Genomic DNA, 18,608 nt, shown 5'->3' with positions numbered 1-18,608 from the left:
GAATGAAAATCTAAAAATTCTAAAATCTGAAATAATACATAACTAATAATAAATATTAATTTATAGGTATTGGAATTTCCTTTCAAATTTGGCTGTTAGTGAACATAACGAATACGAATTTATCCGAAGTTACTAATTATCCGAAATAACGAATGTAGTATCTAAAACGAATGGAACGTAACAATCTAATAATAATAAATAACAATAATAATAATAAAACCTTTTTATTATTATTTATTATTAATTTGTTCCATTCCATTTGTTTAGATGCGGCATTTGTTATTTCGGATAATCTGTAACTTCAGATAAATGTGTATTCGTTATGTTCACTAACAGCCAAATTTGAAAGGAAATTCCAAAACCTATAATTTAATATTTATTATTTCGAATTTTACTGATTTTCATTCTTTTTTTCAGATTTTCGGATTTTTGAATTTCTGGATTTCCGGATTTTCGAAAATTCGAAATTTGAGAATTCGGAAATTTGAAAATCCGAATTTCCGAATTCCAAATTTTTGAATTTTCCGAATTTTCAAATTTCTGAATTTTCCGAAAAAAGCCAAAAAAAACAAATGAAACTAAAACTAACACATTTTTTGTCAGGCACATGAAAGTACCGTATATAATTCTTACAATACAATAAAGTATACAATTTTCAGCCTTCAATACATGTGTTAAAAACCTTTTTCTCTTTTCTAAGACTATTACAGAATGTTACCAGTTTAAGTTTAAATATACTCCTAGTGGGGCCATTATGGATTTTTCAAGGCAAGTAGCTATTTGTCTGTTTGATAATGACAGTAGTTTTGAGATGATATACAGTATGTATGTATTATCGGCAAGTTTTTCAGCACTTCACAGTGTACCCAGATCCATTCATATCAGTATCGTTGCCAAAGGTGTATACAGCCCTGTGCCCCAACCCCAGTCATATAGACATACCCACAATGGAGCCCGTTCAGGAGTGATCCAGGTACCCTACCTATATATTTCAGGGAGGGAACAAGAACATCTGAGAGAAACATGGGGACAGAAGGAGAACATACACTCATCGGCCACTTTATTAGGTACATGCGTTCAATTGCTTGGTAACACAAATTGCTAATCTGCCAATCACGTGGCAGCAACTCAATGCATTTAGGCATCTAGATGCGGTGAATATGACTTGCTGAAGTTCAAATCGAGCATCAGAATGGAGAAGAAAGGGGATTTAAGTGACTTTGAATGTGGCATGGTTGTTGGTGCCAGACGGACTGGTCTGAGTATTTCAAAAACTGCTGATCTACTGGGATTTTCACACACAACCATCTCTCGGGTTTACAGAGAATGGTCCGAAAAAGAGAAAATATCCAGTGAGCGGCAGTTGTGTGGATGAAAATGCCTTGTTGAGGTCAGAGAAGAATGGGCAGACTGGTTGGAGATGATAGAAAGGCAACAGTAACTCAAATAAGCACTCCTTACAAGGAAGGTATGCAGAATACCATTTCTGAATGCACAACACATCAAACCTTGAAGCAGATGGGCTACAGCAGCAGAAGACCACACCGGGTGCCACTCCTGTCAGCTAAGAACAGGAAACTGAGGCTACAATTCATACAGGATCACCAAAATTGGACAATAGAAGATTGGAAAAAATGTTGCCTGATCTGAGGAGTCTCAATTTCAGCTGCGACATTCAGATGGTAGAATCAGAATTTGGTGTAAACAACATAAAAGCATGGATCCATCCTGCCTTGTATCAATGGTTCAGGCTGGTGGTGGTGATGTAATGGTGTGGTGGATATTTTCTTGGCACACTTTGGGCCCCTTAGTACCAATTGAGCATTGTTTAAACCCCACGGTCTACCTGAGTATTGTTGCTGACCATGTCCATCCCTTTATGACTACAGTGTACTCATCTTCTGATGGCTCCTCCTAGCAGGATAATGCACCATGTCACAAAGCTCCAATCATCTCACCACTGGACAATGAGGTCTCTGTACTCCAATGGCCTCCACACTCACCAGATCTCATCTAATAGAGCACCTTTGGGATTTGGTGGAACGGGAGATTCACATCATGGATGTGTAGCCAACAAATCTGCAGCAACTGCGTGATGTTATCATGTCAATATGGACCAAAATCTCTGAGGAACGTTTCCAACACCTTGTTGTATCTATGCTACGAAGAATGAAGGCAAAAGGGGGTCCAACCTGGTACTAGCAAGGTGTACCTAATAAAGTGTCCGGTGAGTGTATACTACATGCGCAGGGTTTCTCTTCTCAGAATTACAGTGTACTCGGGCCCCAGTGCTGCCAGATACCAGTGTTATTGACGTTGTACATGTATACAATTTATATCTGAAGAATACCAGGTAGCTACAAAAATTTCTTGACAAACTGATGTTTCATTCTTATTAAAATGAAAGTTTTGAAATATAATGAAAATATAAATAAAACTGCCATAACACACGCTAAGAGCCCTTTCACACTGGGGCGGGGGCGGCGTCGGCGGTAAAACGCCGCTATTATAAGCGGCGTTTTACCGTCGGTATGCGGCCGCTAGCGGGGCGGTTTTACCCCCCGCTAGCGGCCGAGAAAGGGTTAAATACCACCACAAAGCGCCTCTGCAGAGGCGCTTTGCCGGCGGTATAGCCGCGCCGTCCCATTGATTTCAATGGGCAGGAGCGGTAAAGGAGCGGTATACACACCGCTCCTTTACCGCTCCGAAGATGCTGCTAGCAGGACTTTTTTTACCGTCCTGCCAGCGCATCGCTCCAGTGTGAAAGTCCTCGGGGCTTTCACACTGGATACACAGCAGCGGCACTTTCGGGTCGGTTTGCAGGCGCTATTATTAGCGCAATATCGCCTGCAAACCGCCCCAGTGTGAAAAGGCTCTAAAGGTAAGCATATGAATTATTACAATAAGATTTCTATACAGTAAACATACTCTGCACACTCTGTCCTAAAGCTGACTTCCAGGTTCCTGTCCACATTTGACTCTTAGCCGCCCTCCCAATGCACAATAAAACACTTTTATTATTTTAACCACTTCCAGACCGCCCGCCGTCATTATACGTCGGTATTTGAAGAGGGGTATCATTGTTATGGCAGCAGCTAGCTACCATAACCCCAGTATCCTCTTCTTCAGTGGACGGTCCGCTTCAAGATAAAAGTGGTCTCAGCGGCGGATTCGCCGCAAGATCACTTTTATGAGTGGCGGGAGAGGGCCCCCCCCTCCTGCTGCGCTCCGTTGCCCTCCGCCGCTTACCGGAGCCTTCGGCAGCGGCGGAGGCGATCGGATGTTGCTCCTTGTGTGACTTGGAGACAAGTGAGGGATAGATGAGCGGAAGATGGCCCCCACCCGTCAAAAGGTCACTTCCGCCCATAGCTCTTAAAGGGCCATTTTTTTGGATTATTTTTTTAAATGTCAATTTCTTTTTTTTTTTAAATTGCATTTTAGTGTAAATATGAGATCTGAGGTCTTTTTGACCCCAGATCTCATATATAAGAGGTCCTGTCATGCTTTTTTTCTATTACAAGGGATGTTTACATTCCTTGTAATAGGAATAAAAGTGACACAATTTTTTTTAATAAAAAGAACAGTGTAAAAATAAAAGGTAAAAAATATAAGAAAAAAAAATAAAATTTTTTAAATGCGCTCCGTCCCGCCGAGCTCGCGTGCAGAAGTGAACAAAGTATTGCAACGACCGCCATTTCATTCTCTAGGGTGATAGAAAAAAATGTGTAATGTTTGGGGGGTTCTAAGTAATTTTCTAGTAAAAAAACCTGTTTTTAACTTGTAAACAACAAATTTCAGGAAGAGGCTCGGTCTTTAATTGGTAAATGATTTACTTTTAGATTAGATTATGTTTGTAGTTTATGTGATGTTATCAGCATCTTCCTGAAAGGTGACTGTGTCCAGCCACTAGGAGGGGGAGGGGGAATCAAGGCAGACAGCACAGTGAGAACCACATTGGTGCCAAGTACGCAGAGTAATGGGGGTGAACCGGTACTCCTCTGACAGCCTGGTTTATAGACATTGTGTACAGAGCCAGTATGAACCGGCCTGTAATTTGGGATTGCTGGTATGGATCATAGAGAGATCACGGATGTCTTTGCCTGCTGACTTTCTCTTTTCATCTTCCCCTTTTCCCCTCTCCCAACTTTTCTTTGCCACCCCCCCACCCCCGCCCAACTTTGTTTCCTCTTTCTTCTTGGAAGGGTTTCTCCATGTACCCTTGTCACAGGACCACCCATTAGGGTTGCCACCTTTTCTTCAAGCCAAACTCGGACACTTTGGCAGCTCACAGCAAATTTATTTTTTTAAGAGCTAATGCTGTGGTGTAAATGGGAACTCTGATGTAAGGGGGTTTCTGCTCACCAAACCTCCCACTCATATCAGCATTCCCAGCAATTCGCCTTAAATTAGGGTTCCAAAATACCCCCTTTAATTAAGAGTCCACAGGGCACCCCTTACATCTGAGTCCCTCTTACCTTAGTGTATTCAGTCGCTCGGAAGCAGGAGAGAGAAGGGAGGGAGGGGGGAGACTTCAGTCACAGACATCGGATGGTGAGCTCATTCACCCGAGGATGGAGGCTCAGGCATTGACACCTTTCATTAACCATGTATCTGCCAGTTCCTGAACTTCAGATTTCCAGCCCACACATCCCTTTTCTAAGGACCAGAACACTGGGGATTGGAGTGTGGGTGGGCAGACAGAGGGGGTAGGGGTGAAAGAAGGAGGAGCAGATCAAGCCCTCTCTCCTCTCCTGTCCATGTAAGGGAATGGGTCAAATGCGCACCCCTATGCACTCGGCGGTTGTGGTACTCGGTCACTTGGGGAGCCACAGTCCATTATGAATATTGTGTCCGGGTTTAAGGAGGTCTGAAACCCGGACACACAATTCAAAACCCGAACTGTCCATGTGAATCCCAGACAGGTGGCAACCCTACCACTTATACATATCCATATCATACTGTCCCTATGGGAGACAGTCTGATAACCCTTGAGTAGGTTCTTGTCAATGTATTATTGTATTTCATTATTGCCTACTCTTGATTCTTATGTTATCTTTGTGTGTCGATCCATTGCCCCTGCATGGACATTACTGTTGTTAGTTTTATTCTTGAAAAAGTAATAAAAATTATTGAAATGGCAAAAAAGAAAAGAACAGCATTTTGACACATTTAAAGGTGTATCTTGCTAATAAGATTGTCATCCTTTTGTTAAACTTAAATTATCTTATGGCTAAACCTAGTATATCCTGCATATTGTACTTACATAGCTTTACTATTGCACCATCTTGTGGTGATTGATAGGTACTGCATAATGTGGGATATGTAGAAACAGGAACGTTGCCACTGACAGGAGTGTTTTTTTTTTTTTTTTTTTAGCAGCTTATACAATGTAGAAAGTAGTAGAAGTTGTATCTGATAAGTAAACAGTTACAGGAAACCTGTAATAAGAGTAATACAGAGGCTGACAATGCTAAATTCTTATATGGAAAGTGTATTATTGGACCCAGAGATACAATAAAAAAGATTTACAACTTCCTTCATATTTCTTTCAAGTCCATAACACAGGAAATGCTGAAGTGAGAGACAGCCAGGTCGACAATGATATGCATTTCTCTTAGAACTGCTTTCCTCTAAAAGCCTTTTTCTGTGCACATCACTTTTATAGTTATTGTAACTTGTGATTGGTCAGCACCTTACTGTATGATCTTTCTTATTTATCAGTAATATTGTAATGTCATATACTGAAATATATTCAGTTAAATTACATGATAGAAAATATTTTAGGCCATCCATCAGGCCATTATTGTCATGCAATAGTCCAAATGTCTGCTCTTGCCCTGGCCAATCACATTACCAGAATACCCATCACCAAAGATAGTGACAAGCTTGTAACAAGTTCAAAACAGAGTCTTGCGAGCTACCATGTGAAAATCCAAATGATAATTAGAGATGATTAAAGGACAGCTGCTAACATTGATCACGTCCCATAAGCTTGTGTCAAAAAGATTTATATCAATATAATGCTGCGCTATCCAAATGTAATCATACGGTAACTGTACTAAATCATAATATTACGGACTGCAGTTAAATAGTGGTGGTGAGATATTCTATTCCTATGTAAAAAATCTAGTGAGCATAATAATGCAATCTTATGAGATTATAATTTGCGATCCTAAACAATTAAAAATTGCAAAAATTGGGAGTATCGCATAGGATTGCAATTTTTAATTGTTTATGATAACAAGTTATAATAAGATTGCATTATTATGCTCACTAGATTTTTTACATAGGAATAGAATATCTCACCACCACTATTGAACTGCAGTCAGTAATATTATGATTTAGTACAGTTACCGTATGATTACATTTGGATAGCGCAGCATTATATTGATATAAATCTTTTTGCAATACATGGTAACAAGAAGAATGGGTAAAATCTTAGTGCCAGACCACATTGCACATGATTTCAGTAGTAGGATTAAATTGTGAATTCACTTTTAGTGCGCCTACCCTTAGAGGACCTTCCCCCCCAACCCCTTAGCTATTTATGCTATTGCACTTACCTGTAATGTCACTGCAAATTCTTCCCAGTCAATCAGATCACCTCACACAAGTATGCACTGCTGGCTCCATCCATTACAGTGGAAAGTCTGTACATTGCCAGTCTAGGCCAGGAAGATGTTGTAGAAGAGGCTTTGTGGCACTAAGCAGGCCCTGAGCATAGCAAAAGCCTCGGAGGAGCTGGGTTACAGGTAATTTAGCACAATACAAAAAAGAAGCAAGAGGAGAAGGGGGCTTAGTAATGGCTATTGCCAGCAACAGAATTACACATGCAAATGTACCACTTTACCTAATGGAATTGCTACCTTGCTGGCCTGGATCTTGCAGAATTTCAATTGATAGTGAGGGAGCAGCAAAAGAGCAAAATGTCACGGACTGCAGGCATCCAGCAGCAGGGATAGCCAGATCTGCGTAGCTACAATTAGGAGACTGAAGCTAGACTATAATATGCTTTAAAGTGACACTAAAGGTTTGTTTTTTTATTTTTTTAAATAACAAACATGTCATACTTACCTCCACTGTGCAGCTTGTTTTGCATAGAGTGGCCCCGATCCTGGTCTTCTGGGGTCCCTCGGATAACCCCCTAGGAGAAGCACTCTCCCGAGGGGGGTTACCTTGCGGGCACGCTCCCGAGTCCAGCATTCGGCATCCATAAAGGCCAAATGCAGGACTCGGCCCCCCCCCCCCCCCCCCCGGTGCTCGCATTATTGGATTTGATTGACAGCAGAGGGAGCCAATGGCTGCACTGCTATCAATCTATCCAATCAACAGCCGAGAACCCCGGGCAGAGAGGCAGTGCGTCCCCGTGGGTCAAATTTGAGGGGTCAGGTAAGTAAAACCGGGGGGGGGGCTGGTCACTGACAGGTGTTTTTTCACCTTGATGCATAGGATGCATTAAGGTGAAAACCTTTACAACCCCTTTAAGTAAGATTTATTTACAGTGAAACAAAATCTATTGACAAACCAGCAAACAGAAAACACAGCAATTGTGAAGATATAAGTGAAGCAAAAACCGAGTGACAAACTAACAACCTAACTAATAATACAGTATATAGAAAATGAAGAACACAGATCAACAGGGTAAAACTGGAGATGTAAAGAACAGTGAGGAGGGGGGAATCAAGTACAAGGGAGCAGGGTACCGGGTATAAGTACAAGGCAGCAGGGTACAGGGTATAAGTACAAGGCAGCAGGGTACAGGGTATAAGTACAAGGCAGCAGGGTACAGGGTATAAGTACAAGGCAGCAGGGTACAGGGTATAAGTACAAGGCAGCAGGGTATAAGTACAAGGCAGCAGGGTACCGGGTATAAGTACAAGGCAGCAGGGTACAGGGTATAAGTACAAGGCAGCAGGGTACAGGGTATAAGTACAAGGCAGCAGGGTATAAGTACAAGGCAGCAGGGTACCGGGTATAAGTACAAGGCAGCAGGGTACAGGGTATAAGTACAAGGCAGCAGGGTACAGGGTATAAGTACAAGGCAGCAGGGTATAAGTACAAGGCAGCAGGGTACCGGGTATAAGTACAAGGCAGCAGGGTACAGGGTATAAGTACAAGGCAGCAGGGTACAGGGTATAAGTACAAGGCAGCAGGGTATAAGTACAAGGCAGCAGGGTACCGGGTATAAGTACAAGGCAGCAGGGTACAGGGTATAAGTACAAGGCAGCAGGGTACAGGGTATAAGTACAAGGCAGCAGGGTACAGGGTATAAGTACAAGGCAGCAGGGTACAGGGTATAAGTACAAGGCAGCAGGGTACAGGGTATAAGTACAAGGCAGCAGGGTACAGGGTATAAGTACAAGGCAGCAGGGTACAGGGTATAAGTACAAGGCAGCAGGGTACAGGGTATAAGTACAAGGCAGCAGGGTTCAGGGTATAAGTACAAGGCAGGAATCAGGCTCAGGATCTGGCTAGCAGGGAAAAACATCGAAGCATCAGGGGATAGCAGAGGAGGAACTAAATACTGTCCAAGCAGCCAGTGTCGGTGGAGGCTGATTACTGGGATCTGAGGGAGACACCTGCTGGAGGACACGGAACTACGCTTTTCTGAACCACAGTGCCACCAGCAGGTGATCTAGGTCCTGACACAAAATGTGGCAAATGAGAGACTCCATAAGAGAAAGGTTGGTGATCCTGTAATTGGCGAGTTGTCACCAGCATGAGGATATGACCCTAAAGCTAAATTTGCAGTCAATCATCTTCAAGCAAAGAGTAAATACGGTAATATACCCTTATAGAGAAACAAAGGCTTCTGTCAATGGGCAAATGCAGATCGCTTTTCACATCCATTTGAGATGCTTCTGCAATTACTCAGAATGCACTGTCAGATGTCTATGACCTGCAGTTGATCTTTTGACTTGCTTCAAGCTATTTTTGCAATGCCATATATTTGTGGAGGGAGAAAAGGAGTTTTTTATGCGTGCAAAAGCCAGGGGACATGAGCCTTCACTTTTACCACCCATACACATATCTAAAATGACAGCTCATGTAGGAACACTGTAGCATCCAAACTCCATCCCTTTAGCTACGCTCTTATGCCCCGTACACACGGTCGGATTTTCCGACGGAAAATGTGTGATAGGACCTTGTTGTCGGAAATTCCGACCGTGTGTGGGCTCCATCACACATTTTCCATCGGATTTTCCGACACACAAAGTTTGAGAGCAGGATATAAAATTTTCCGAAAACAAAATCTGTTATCGGAAATTCCGATCGTGTGTACACAAATCCGACGCACAAAGTACCACGCATGCTCAGAATAAATAAAGAGATGAAAGCTATTGGCCACTGCCCCGTTTATAGTCCCGACGTACGTGTTTTACGTCATCGCGTTTAGAACGATCGGATTTTCCGACAACTTTGTGTGACCGTGTGTATGCAAGACAAGTTTGAGCCAACATCCGTCGGAAAAAATCCTAGGATTTTGTTGTCGGAATGTCCGAACAAAGTCTGACCGTGTGTACGGGGCATCTTCGATGTGACCAGATGAAATAAAAATTAAAGGAAAAAGAAACGTAACTGCTTCTGGACCGCCACACGCCGATATACGTCCTAACTTTGAAGAGGGATATCTTTGTTATGGCAGCAGCTAGCTGCCATAACCCTGGTATCCTCTTCTTTGGCCAGCGGTCCGGTTTCCGATAAGAGTGGTCTCTGCGGCGGAGCCGTCGGCAGTGGCGAAGGTGATCGGGTCCTTCTGCTGGCTGAGTATGGAGACGAGTGAGGGGAAAATGGCCCCCACCTGTCTCCATATTATTGCAGGGCGGAAGCGACGTCAAAATGTCACTTTGGCCCATAGCTCTTAAAGGGCCATTTTTTTTTTTTTTTATTAAATGACAACATTTTTTTTTTTTGCATTTTAGTGTAAATATGAGATCTGAGGTCTTTTTGACCCCATGTCTCATATTTAAGAGGTCCTGTCATGCTTTTTTTCTATTACAAGGGATGTTTACATTCCCTGTAATTGGAATAAAAGTGACACATTTTTAAAAAAAAAAGAACAGTGTAAAATTAAAAGGTAAAATAAATAAGAAAAAAAACAAATTTAAACGCGCCCCGTCCCGCCGAGCATGCGTGCAGAAGCGAACGCATACGTGAGTAGCGCCCGCATATGAAAACGGTGTTCAAACCACACATGTGAGGTATCACCACGATCGGTAGAGCGAGAGCAATAATTGTAGTCCTAGATCTCCTCTGTAACTCAAAACATGCAACCTGTAGAATTTTTTAAACGTGGCCTTTTGAGATTTTTAAGGGTAAAAGTTTATCGCCATTCCACGAGCAGGCGCAATTTTGAAGCGTGACATGTTGGGTATCAATTTACTCGACGTAACATTATCTTTTACAATATAAAAAAAATTGGGCTAACTTTACTGTTGTCTTATTTTTTAATTTAAAAAAAAGAGTATTTTTTCCAAAAAAAGACAGCTGCGCAAATAAGTGTGACGGAGTGACAGAAAGTATTTCAACGACCGCCACCTTATTCTCTAGGGTGTTAGAAAAAAAATGTATAATATTTGGAGGTTCTAAGTAATTTTCTAGCAAAAAAAAGCCCTGTTTTTAAATTGTAAACAACTAATCTCAGAAAGAGGCTCGGTCCTTAAGTGTTTAAGTTGTAAATGATGTGTTTTAGCAATCTCTCGACACATGTCTTTTCAGTAGTTCACGTTTTCTTTAGATTAAACCACAATTTTCATTTCCAGCGGCAAAGGCACTTCTATATCTGCCAGCTCTGATGTGAAGAAAGCCAGTGTCCTGCTCATCCGTAAACTCTATGTCCTTATGCAGAATCTGGGCCCCCTGCCAAACGATGTCTGTTTAACCATGAAGCTGTTTTATTACGATGAAGGTATGTTGATGACCGCAGTTCAACTCTTATGAAATCATTCAATATGTTAGATAGATTTACTGATATGAAGTGTTAACAGCCTACAGTGACATATTCACTCACAAAAATGGGATCTGCAGCATATTTTCATACTTTCCAAATGTCAACTGGCTTGTATGTTTTTCTATATACGTTCACCGGTCACTTTATTGGGTACACGTGTTCAAATTCTTGGTAACACAAATTGCTATTCAGCCAATCACATGGCAGCAACTCAATGCATTTAGGCATCTAGATGTGGTGAAGACTACTTGCTGAAGTTCAAACTGCACATCAGAATGGGGAAGAAAATGGATTCAAGTGCCTTTTAAGCGTGGAATGACCAGAGGGGATGACAGATCGTGGTTCCTCGCTATTATGAACTCACGATCTGTCTCTCCTCACAGAACAGGGAATTGCGTGTTTACACACACACACGCCCCTGTTCTGCCTCTCGTGTACACACTCGCTCGTGGCCGGCGGTCATTGCGACCGTCTGCCACGAGCATTGGCACCCCCGCAGTGCAGTAGGCGCGTGCGCATGCCTGCTATCCCGATCCCGCGAGCCGACGTATAGCTACGGCGATTCGCGGGTTTGTGTCGACCTGCCGCAGTATAATGACGGCGGCTGGTCGGCAACCGGTTAAATAGAAGACGATCTTTATACAGACTTTGCTCCAAAAGCATTTTATTAACATAAATTTGATAAAAATCCATAAGATCGATTTAAATTTAAAAAATTGATTTTTTAATTATTTTTTTTTAAAAAAACATTGATTTATATCCACCCTGAATCCTAGCATTTCCCTGCTTAACTTAAAAATAATGTTTTTACTTCTGTCTGTGTTGCTGTTGGAATGTTTCCTTCACTATCTGTGTCGTGAAAAGGTTGTCCCTCGGACAACCTCTGTAAATCCTACAGCAGTTGCAGTGGGTGGGAGTGTTTTATGCCCAGTCCAGTGGGAGCGTGTGTACACTCCACAAGCCAATTGTCAGCTTTCTATTGAAAGTGATACTGTGGCTGTACAGCTAGCCGCCCATTCACTTTTTGTGATCTCCAGAGTGTACCTGCCCCTCCACCATGCTTCCCAGGCTTTACTGTCCCACCTGCAGGCTCAGAACTCCCATGGCAGGAGGAAGGGAGAGAGACAAGCGAACATAAATTTGCTGATCTCCACTCGCTAGATTGAACCCAGAAGCAATGTGTAAAAGGTCACTTCCAGGTTCTGGTTTCACTTTCTTTGGCTCTTGCGCACAGGGAAGAAGCTAATGGAATTTGGTCTGCACTCCATTAGCTCAAGTGGAAGGCATATGAGATATCTGGGTTCTAAAAGACCTCTGATGTCTCATTAACCACTTCGGCCCAGAAGGATTTACCCCCTTCCTGACCAGAGCACTATTTGCGATACGGCACTGCGCCGCTTTAACTGCGTGGTCGTGCGACGTTGCACCCAAACAAAAATTGACGTCCTTTTTTTCCCACAATTAGAGCTTTCTTTTGGTGGTATTTGATCACCTCTGCGGTATTTATTTTTTGCGCTATAAACAAAAAAGCGAAAGAGCGACAATTTTAAAAAAAAAGCAATATTTTTTACTTTTTGCTATAATAAATATCCCCAAAAAATGTATACATTTTTTTTATCAGTTTAGGCTGATATGTATTCTTACATATATTTTTGTTAAGAAAAAATCGCAATAAGCGTATATTGATATATTGATTGGTTTGTCTACAAAATAGGGGATAGATTTATAGCATTTTTATTATTAATTTTTTTTTTTTATTAGTAATGGCTGTGATCTGAGATTTTTATTGTGACTGCGACATTATTTTGGGACCATTGTTTTTTATACAGCGATAAAAATGCACTGATTACTGTGTAAATGACACTGGCAGGGAAGGGGTTAAACACTAGGGGGCGATCAAGGGGTTAAGTGTGTCCTAGGGAGTGATTCTAACTGTGGAGGGGATGGGCTACTGCTCACATGACAGTGATCACTGCTCCCGATGACAGGGAGCAGTGATCTCTGTCATGTCAAGGCAGAACGGGGAAATGTCTTGTTTAGATAGGCATCTCCCCGTTCTTCCGCTCCGTGACACGATCACGGGCCCCCGGCGGACATCGAGTCCACAAAACCTGCGGGCACGGTCACGGAGGATTCGGCGCGCGAATGCCCACAATGCCGCGATTTCAAGGGGACGTACCTGTACGCCCATTTGCCCAGCCATGCCATTGTGCCAACGTACATCGTCGTGCGCTGGTCGGATAGTGGTTAAAGAGAACCTGTCTTAAAAATATTATATTACGTAGGGGATTTTCTGTCTGTGAAACCAAAATTTTCAATTTCTGTCTGTGAAACCGCTGTCATCATGACAATAAGCAGAGCACTGGGTTGCAGTAAGAACCTGACAGGGTTTCTAACTCTTCCCCACTCTATATGAGCAAATAAAGATCTAGATAGCCGCACTCCAAAAATAGTCGTTTCCTTTATTCAAGATACAGTCCTTACAAAAACTGATTAAAGTTGCCAACTGCTAACGCGTTTCACACCGCTCTCACTGGTGCTTAATCATAGCTAATGCAAACATAAAATGACATGGTATATAGACACATATACAAAAAGTGAAGATCCAATCAGGGGGCAAACTGATGCACTCATTCACATGCAAAGATCTATCTTCAATTAAGTTGATGAAGCAGCTGATGCTACAACTCTGAGTAGTATATTAACCCTTTATGCATGGACATATCAGACCTTCATGTTGAATTTCGTGATTGAAAAAAGATTTTTATATTGATGAAAGGGACATTCCGCATAATCTAAAAAAACCTAAAAATGAAAAATAAAACCATACCATAAATTGATGCATTTGTTTGCGAGTTTGAGGAATTACTAGCCTAGATTGCATGATATCAAAATTCTTTCTACCGCTTGGATGCCCAAATCAGATACGTCTTTTTGGAGTATGTCATTCCAATGTCTCGCTATGTTGGTATTGTGATTTTTTTTCAATATCTCATAAACCAGTGGTCATCAGCCCTGTCCTCAGGACCCACTAACAGGTCAGGTTTGCAAGATAACTGGAATACATCACAGGTGATATCATTGCTGCTCAGTGATTGTAGGATTCTAGTCTGCATCTCCCCCAAGGTAATACATAAAACCTGGCCTGTTAGTGGGCCCTGAGGGCAGGAGTTGATGTCCACTGATATAAATGGTCTTCCCCACTCTATTCAAAACAAAATGTTATTTTTCAGTGGGAAATACACTTGAATGTTTTCATGACAACTGTTTTCAGACATACAACTGTTGATCTTTGTCTTTTTTTGTTTGTTTATTGCAGTTACTCCTGTGGAGTACCAGCCTCCAGGCTTCAAAGAAGGAAGCTGCGATGGCATGCTGTTCGAAGGGGAACCCATGTACCTCAGTGTTGGTGAGGTGGCCACGCCTTTTCATGCTCTAAAAGTCAGGGTCACTACAGAAAAAGAAAGAATGGAGAACGTTGGAAAAAGCATATTGAAGGAGCCAGAGAGTAAAACGCCTACACAAGCTATCAAGCTGGATATTGATGAAGCACAGCTCCCGGACTGTACTCTCAGTGTAAGATCTATAAATCTGTTTGATTAGCAGGGTTGATCACTTAACCACTTCCCTACCTGCCTATAGTCAAATGACGTCCACAGATGGGATCTCCCATCCTGGGTGGACGTCATATGACGACCTCGGGTTCCCAGCCGCCTAGGGGGCGCTCTAGCGCCGCTGCGTTGCTCGGGACCCGGTGCGTGTGCCCGGCAGCCGCGATGTCCGTCGGGCACCCGCGATTGCCCGTTAACCGGGCTGGACCGTGGATCTCTGTGTGTAAACACAGAGATCCACGTCCTGTCAGCTCAGAGGAGAGTGATCTGTGTTCCCAGAACGGAGGAACACTGATCGGTCTCCTCCCCTTGTGCGTCCCCTCCCCCTACAGTTATAAGCATTCCCTAGGAAACACATTTAACCCCTCCCCGCCCCCTAGTGGTTAACCCCTTCACTGCCTGCAATTTTATAGCATTGATCGCTGTATAAATGTGGTCCCAAAAATGTGTCAAAAGTGTCCGCCATAATGTCGCAGTCACGAAAAAAAATTGCGATCGCTGCTATTACTAGTAAAAATAAATAAATAAATAATTTTTTTAAAAAAATGCCATAAATCTATCCTGTATTTTATAGACGCTATAACTTTTGCGCAAACCAATCAATATACGCTTATTGCGATTTTTTTTACCAAAAATATGTAGAAGAATACGTATCGGTCGAAACTGAGGAAAAAATTTGTTTTGTTTTTTTAAAATTGGGATATTTATTATAGCAAAAAGTAAAAAATATTGTGTTTTTTTCAAAATTGTCGCTCTTCTTTTGTTTATAGCGCAAAAAATAAAAACCGCAGAGGTGATCAAATACCACCAAAAGAAAGCTCTATTTGTGGGGGAAAAAAGGACGTCAATTTTGTTTAGGTACAACGTCACACGACCGCGCAATTGTCGTTTAAAGTGCGACAGCGCTGAAAACTAAAAATTGGTCTGGGAAGGAAGGGGGTGAAAATGCCCGGTATTGAACCGGTTAAAAAGCAATACCAGGATTGGGAGGGATCCATAGCACTGGCTACTTAAATCTTTAGGGGACCTAAACTACATGGTCTCTACACATGAGTTTTCATGTGTGCTGACCTGAGGTGGACATTATGAAGGATGCTTCCTCTTCCTGTTGGACTTTTTATTCAAGTAAAGGGAAACTATAGTAGTTTTGGGTCCATAATGTTTTCATATGAGATATATATATATATATATATATATATATATATATATATATATATAAAACCAAAAGTATTGGGAGGCCTGCCTTTACACAAACATTAACTTTAATGGCATCCCGGTCTTAGTCTGTAGGGTTTAAAGCAGAGTTACACACATTTTTTTTGTTTATTAAAAGTCAGCAGCTACAAAAAGTGTAGCTGCTGACTTTTAATAAACAGACACTCACCTGTCCCACGATCCAGTGATGCGGCCGCCCGAAGCCTCACTCCTCTCCCCCTCCTCTCCGCCGGCACCGTCATAGCCACTGTGGGCACCCGGCTGTGAAAGCTTTTGGCTTTCTGGCCGGGTGCGCACTGCGCATGCGCGATTTGCTCTGATAGCGGCCAGGCAATCTTCTGGGACCTGTCACGTGTCCCAGGAGATCGCCTAGAGGAAGGGGCCGCCTAGGGGCAGAGGAGGAGTAGCCTAGGCGACCAAGAGCAGGAAGAAGGAAGTGGGACAGGAAGTCCCACTCTAAACTAAGTACACCCCCCCCCCCAAAAAAAATGACATGCCAAATGTGGCATGTCAGGGGGTGTGGAGTGCTTAAAGCGGAAGTTCCACTTTTGGGTGGAACTCCGCTTTAATATTGAGTTGGCCCACCTTATGCAGCTATAACAGCTTCAACTCTTCTGGTTTAGGAGTGCGTCTATGGTAATGTTTGAGCATTCTTCCAGAAGCGCATTTGTGAGGTCCGGCACTGATGTGAACAAGAAGACCTGGCTCTAATTCATCCTAAAGGTGTTCTGTTGGGTTGGGTGCAGGCCAGTCAAGTTCCTCCACCCCAAACTCACTCATCCATGTCTTTATGGACCTTGCTTTGTGCACTGGTGCAAAGTCCTGTTGGAACAAGAAGGGGCCATCCCCAAACTGTTCCCACAAAGTTGGGAGCATCATATTGTCCAAAATGTCTTGGTATGCTCACGCCTTAAGTGTTCCCCTTCACTAGAACTAAGGGGCCAAGCCACACCCCTGAAAAACAACCCCACACCATAATTACCCCTCCACCAAATGATTTGGACCAGTGCACAAAGCAAGGTCCATAAAGAGTATCTCCAAAATTCCAGGTCTGCAGTGGTCAGGATCTTAACAAAAGTGGTCCAGGAAAGGAAAACCAGCAAACCGGGGACAGGGTCATAGGCGGCCAAGGCCTATTGATGCACACAGGTTGTGAAGGCCTGGCTGTGTCGTCTGATTCAATAGAAGAGCTACCTGAGCTCAAGTTGCTGAAAAAGTTATTTCTCGTTCTGATAGAAAGGTGTCGGAACACACGGTGCATCACAGTTTGTTGCATATGAGGCTACGTAGCCAAAAAACAGTCAGGGTGCCCATGCCAACCTGTGTCCACAGCCATAAATGCCTACAATGGGCACATGAGCATTGGAAATGGACCACGGAACAATGGAAGAATTTGGCCTGCTCTGATGAATCATGTTTTCTTTTACATCATGCGGATGGTCAGGTGCATGTCCATCACTTGCCTGTGAAAGAGATGGTACAAGGATGCATTATGGAAAGAAGGCAAGCCGGTGGAGGCAGCAATCTTTTACCGACAGCTTGGTGCCAGGTACCACAGCATACCTGCAGAGGTCTAGTGAAGTCCATGCCTTGACGTGTCAAGGCTGCTTTGGTGGCAAAAGAGGGACTTACTCAATATTAGGTGGATGGTCATGTTATGGTGGGTGATCATAATGTTATGGCTGATCAGTGTGTGTGTATGTATGTATATACAGTGGGGACGGAAAGTATTCAGACCTCCTTAAATTTTTCACTCTTTGTTATAATGCAGCCATTTGCTAAAATCATTTAAGTTCATTCTTTTCCTCAATGTACACACAGCACCCCATATTGACAGAAAAACACAGAATTGTTGACATTTTTGCAGATTTATTAGAAAAGAAAAACTGAAATATCACATGGTCCTAAGTATTCAGACCCTTTGCTCAGTATTTAGTAGAAGCACCCTTTTGATTTAATACAGCCATGAGTCTTTTTGGGAAAGATGCAACAAGTTTTTCACACCTGGATTTGGGGATCCTCTGCCAGTCCTCCTTGCAGATCCTCTCCAGTTCTGTCAGGTTGGATGGTAAACGTTGGTGGACAGACATTTTTAGGTCTCTTCAAAGATGCTCAATTGGGTTTAAGTCAGGGCTCTGGCTGGGCCATTCAAGAACAGTCATGGAGTTGTTGTGAAGCCACTCCTTCGTTATTTTAGCTGTGTGCTTAGGGTCATTATCTTGTTGGAAGGTAAACCTTCAGCCCAGTCTGTGGTCCTGAGCACTCTGGAGAAGGTTTTCGTCCAGGATATCCCTGTACTTGGCCGCATTCATCTTTTCCTTGATTGCAACCAGTCGTCCTGTCCCTGCAGCTGAAAAACACCCCCACAGCATGATGCTGCCACCACCATGCTTCACTGTTGGGACTGTATTGAACAGAAGATGAGCAGTGCCTGGTTTCCTCCACACATACTGCTTAGAATTAAGGCCAAAAAGTTCTATCTTGGTCTCATCAGACCAGAGAATCTTTTTTTCTCACCATCTTGGAGTCCTTCGGGTGTTTTTTAGCAAACTCCATGCGGGCTTTCATGTGTCTTGCACTGAGGAGAGGCTTCCATTGGGCCACTCTGCCATAAAGCCTCGACTGGTGGAGGACTGCAGTGATGGTTGACTTTCTACAACTTTCTCCCATCTCCCGAATGCATCTCTGGAGCTCAGCCACAGTGATCTTTGGGTTCTTCTTTACTTCTCTCACCAAGGCTCTTCTCCCCCGATAGCTCAGTTTGGCTGGACGGCCAGCTCTAGGAAGGGTTCTGGTCATCCCAAACCTCTTCCATTTAAGGATTATGGAGG

The 18,608-nt window shown here is 42.9% G+C and overlaps 1 protein-coding gene across 1 annotated transcript in view; it reads left to right on the top strand.

Annotated features, from left to right (window-relative positions):
* HORMAD1 (HORMA domain containing 1) overlaps positions 1-18,608 on the top strand; it is a 106,008-nt gene that overhangs the window by 38,308 nt on the left and 49,092 nt on the right. The window contains exons 7-9 of the mRNA XM_073609642.1: positions 701-768; positions 10,764-10,909; positions 14,271-14,527. Of these exons, the coding sequence (XP_073465743.1) occupies positions 701-768; positions 10,764-10,909; positions 14,271-14,527 (471 nt within the window). The remainder of the gene's footprint in view (positions 1-700; positions 769-10,763; positions 10,910-14,270; positions 14,528-18,608) is intronic.

This window comes from Aquarana catesbeiana, linkage group LG13 (genome assembly GCF_042186555.1).
Source record: "Aquarana catesbeiana isolate 2022-GZ linkage group LG13, ASM4218655v1, whole genome shotgun sequence".
NCBI lineage: Eukaryota > Metazoa > Chordata > Amphibia > Anura > Ranidae > Aquarana > Aquarana catesbeiana.
This window is presented reverse-complemented; position numbering and strand designations above follow the sequence as displayed.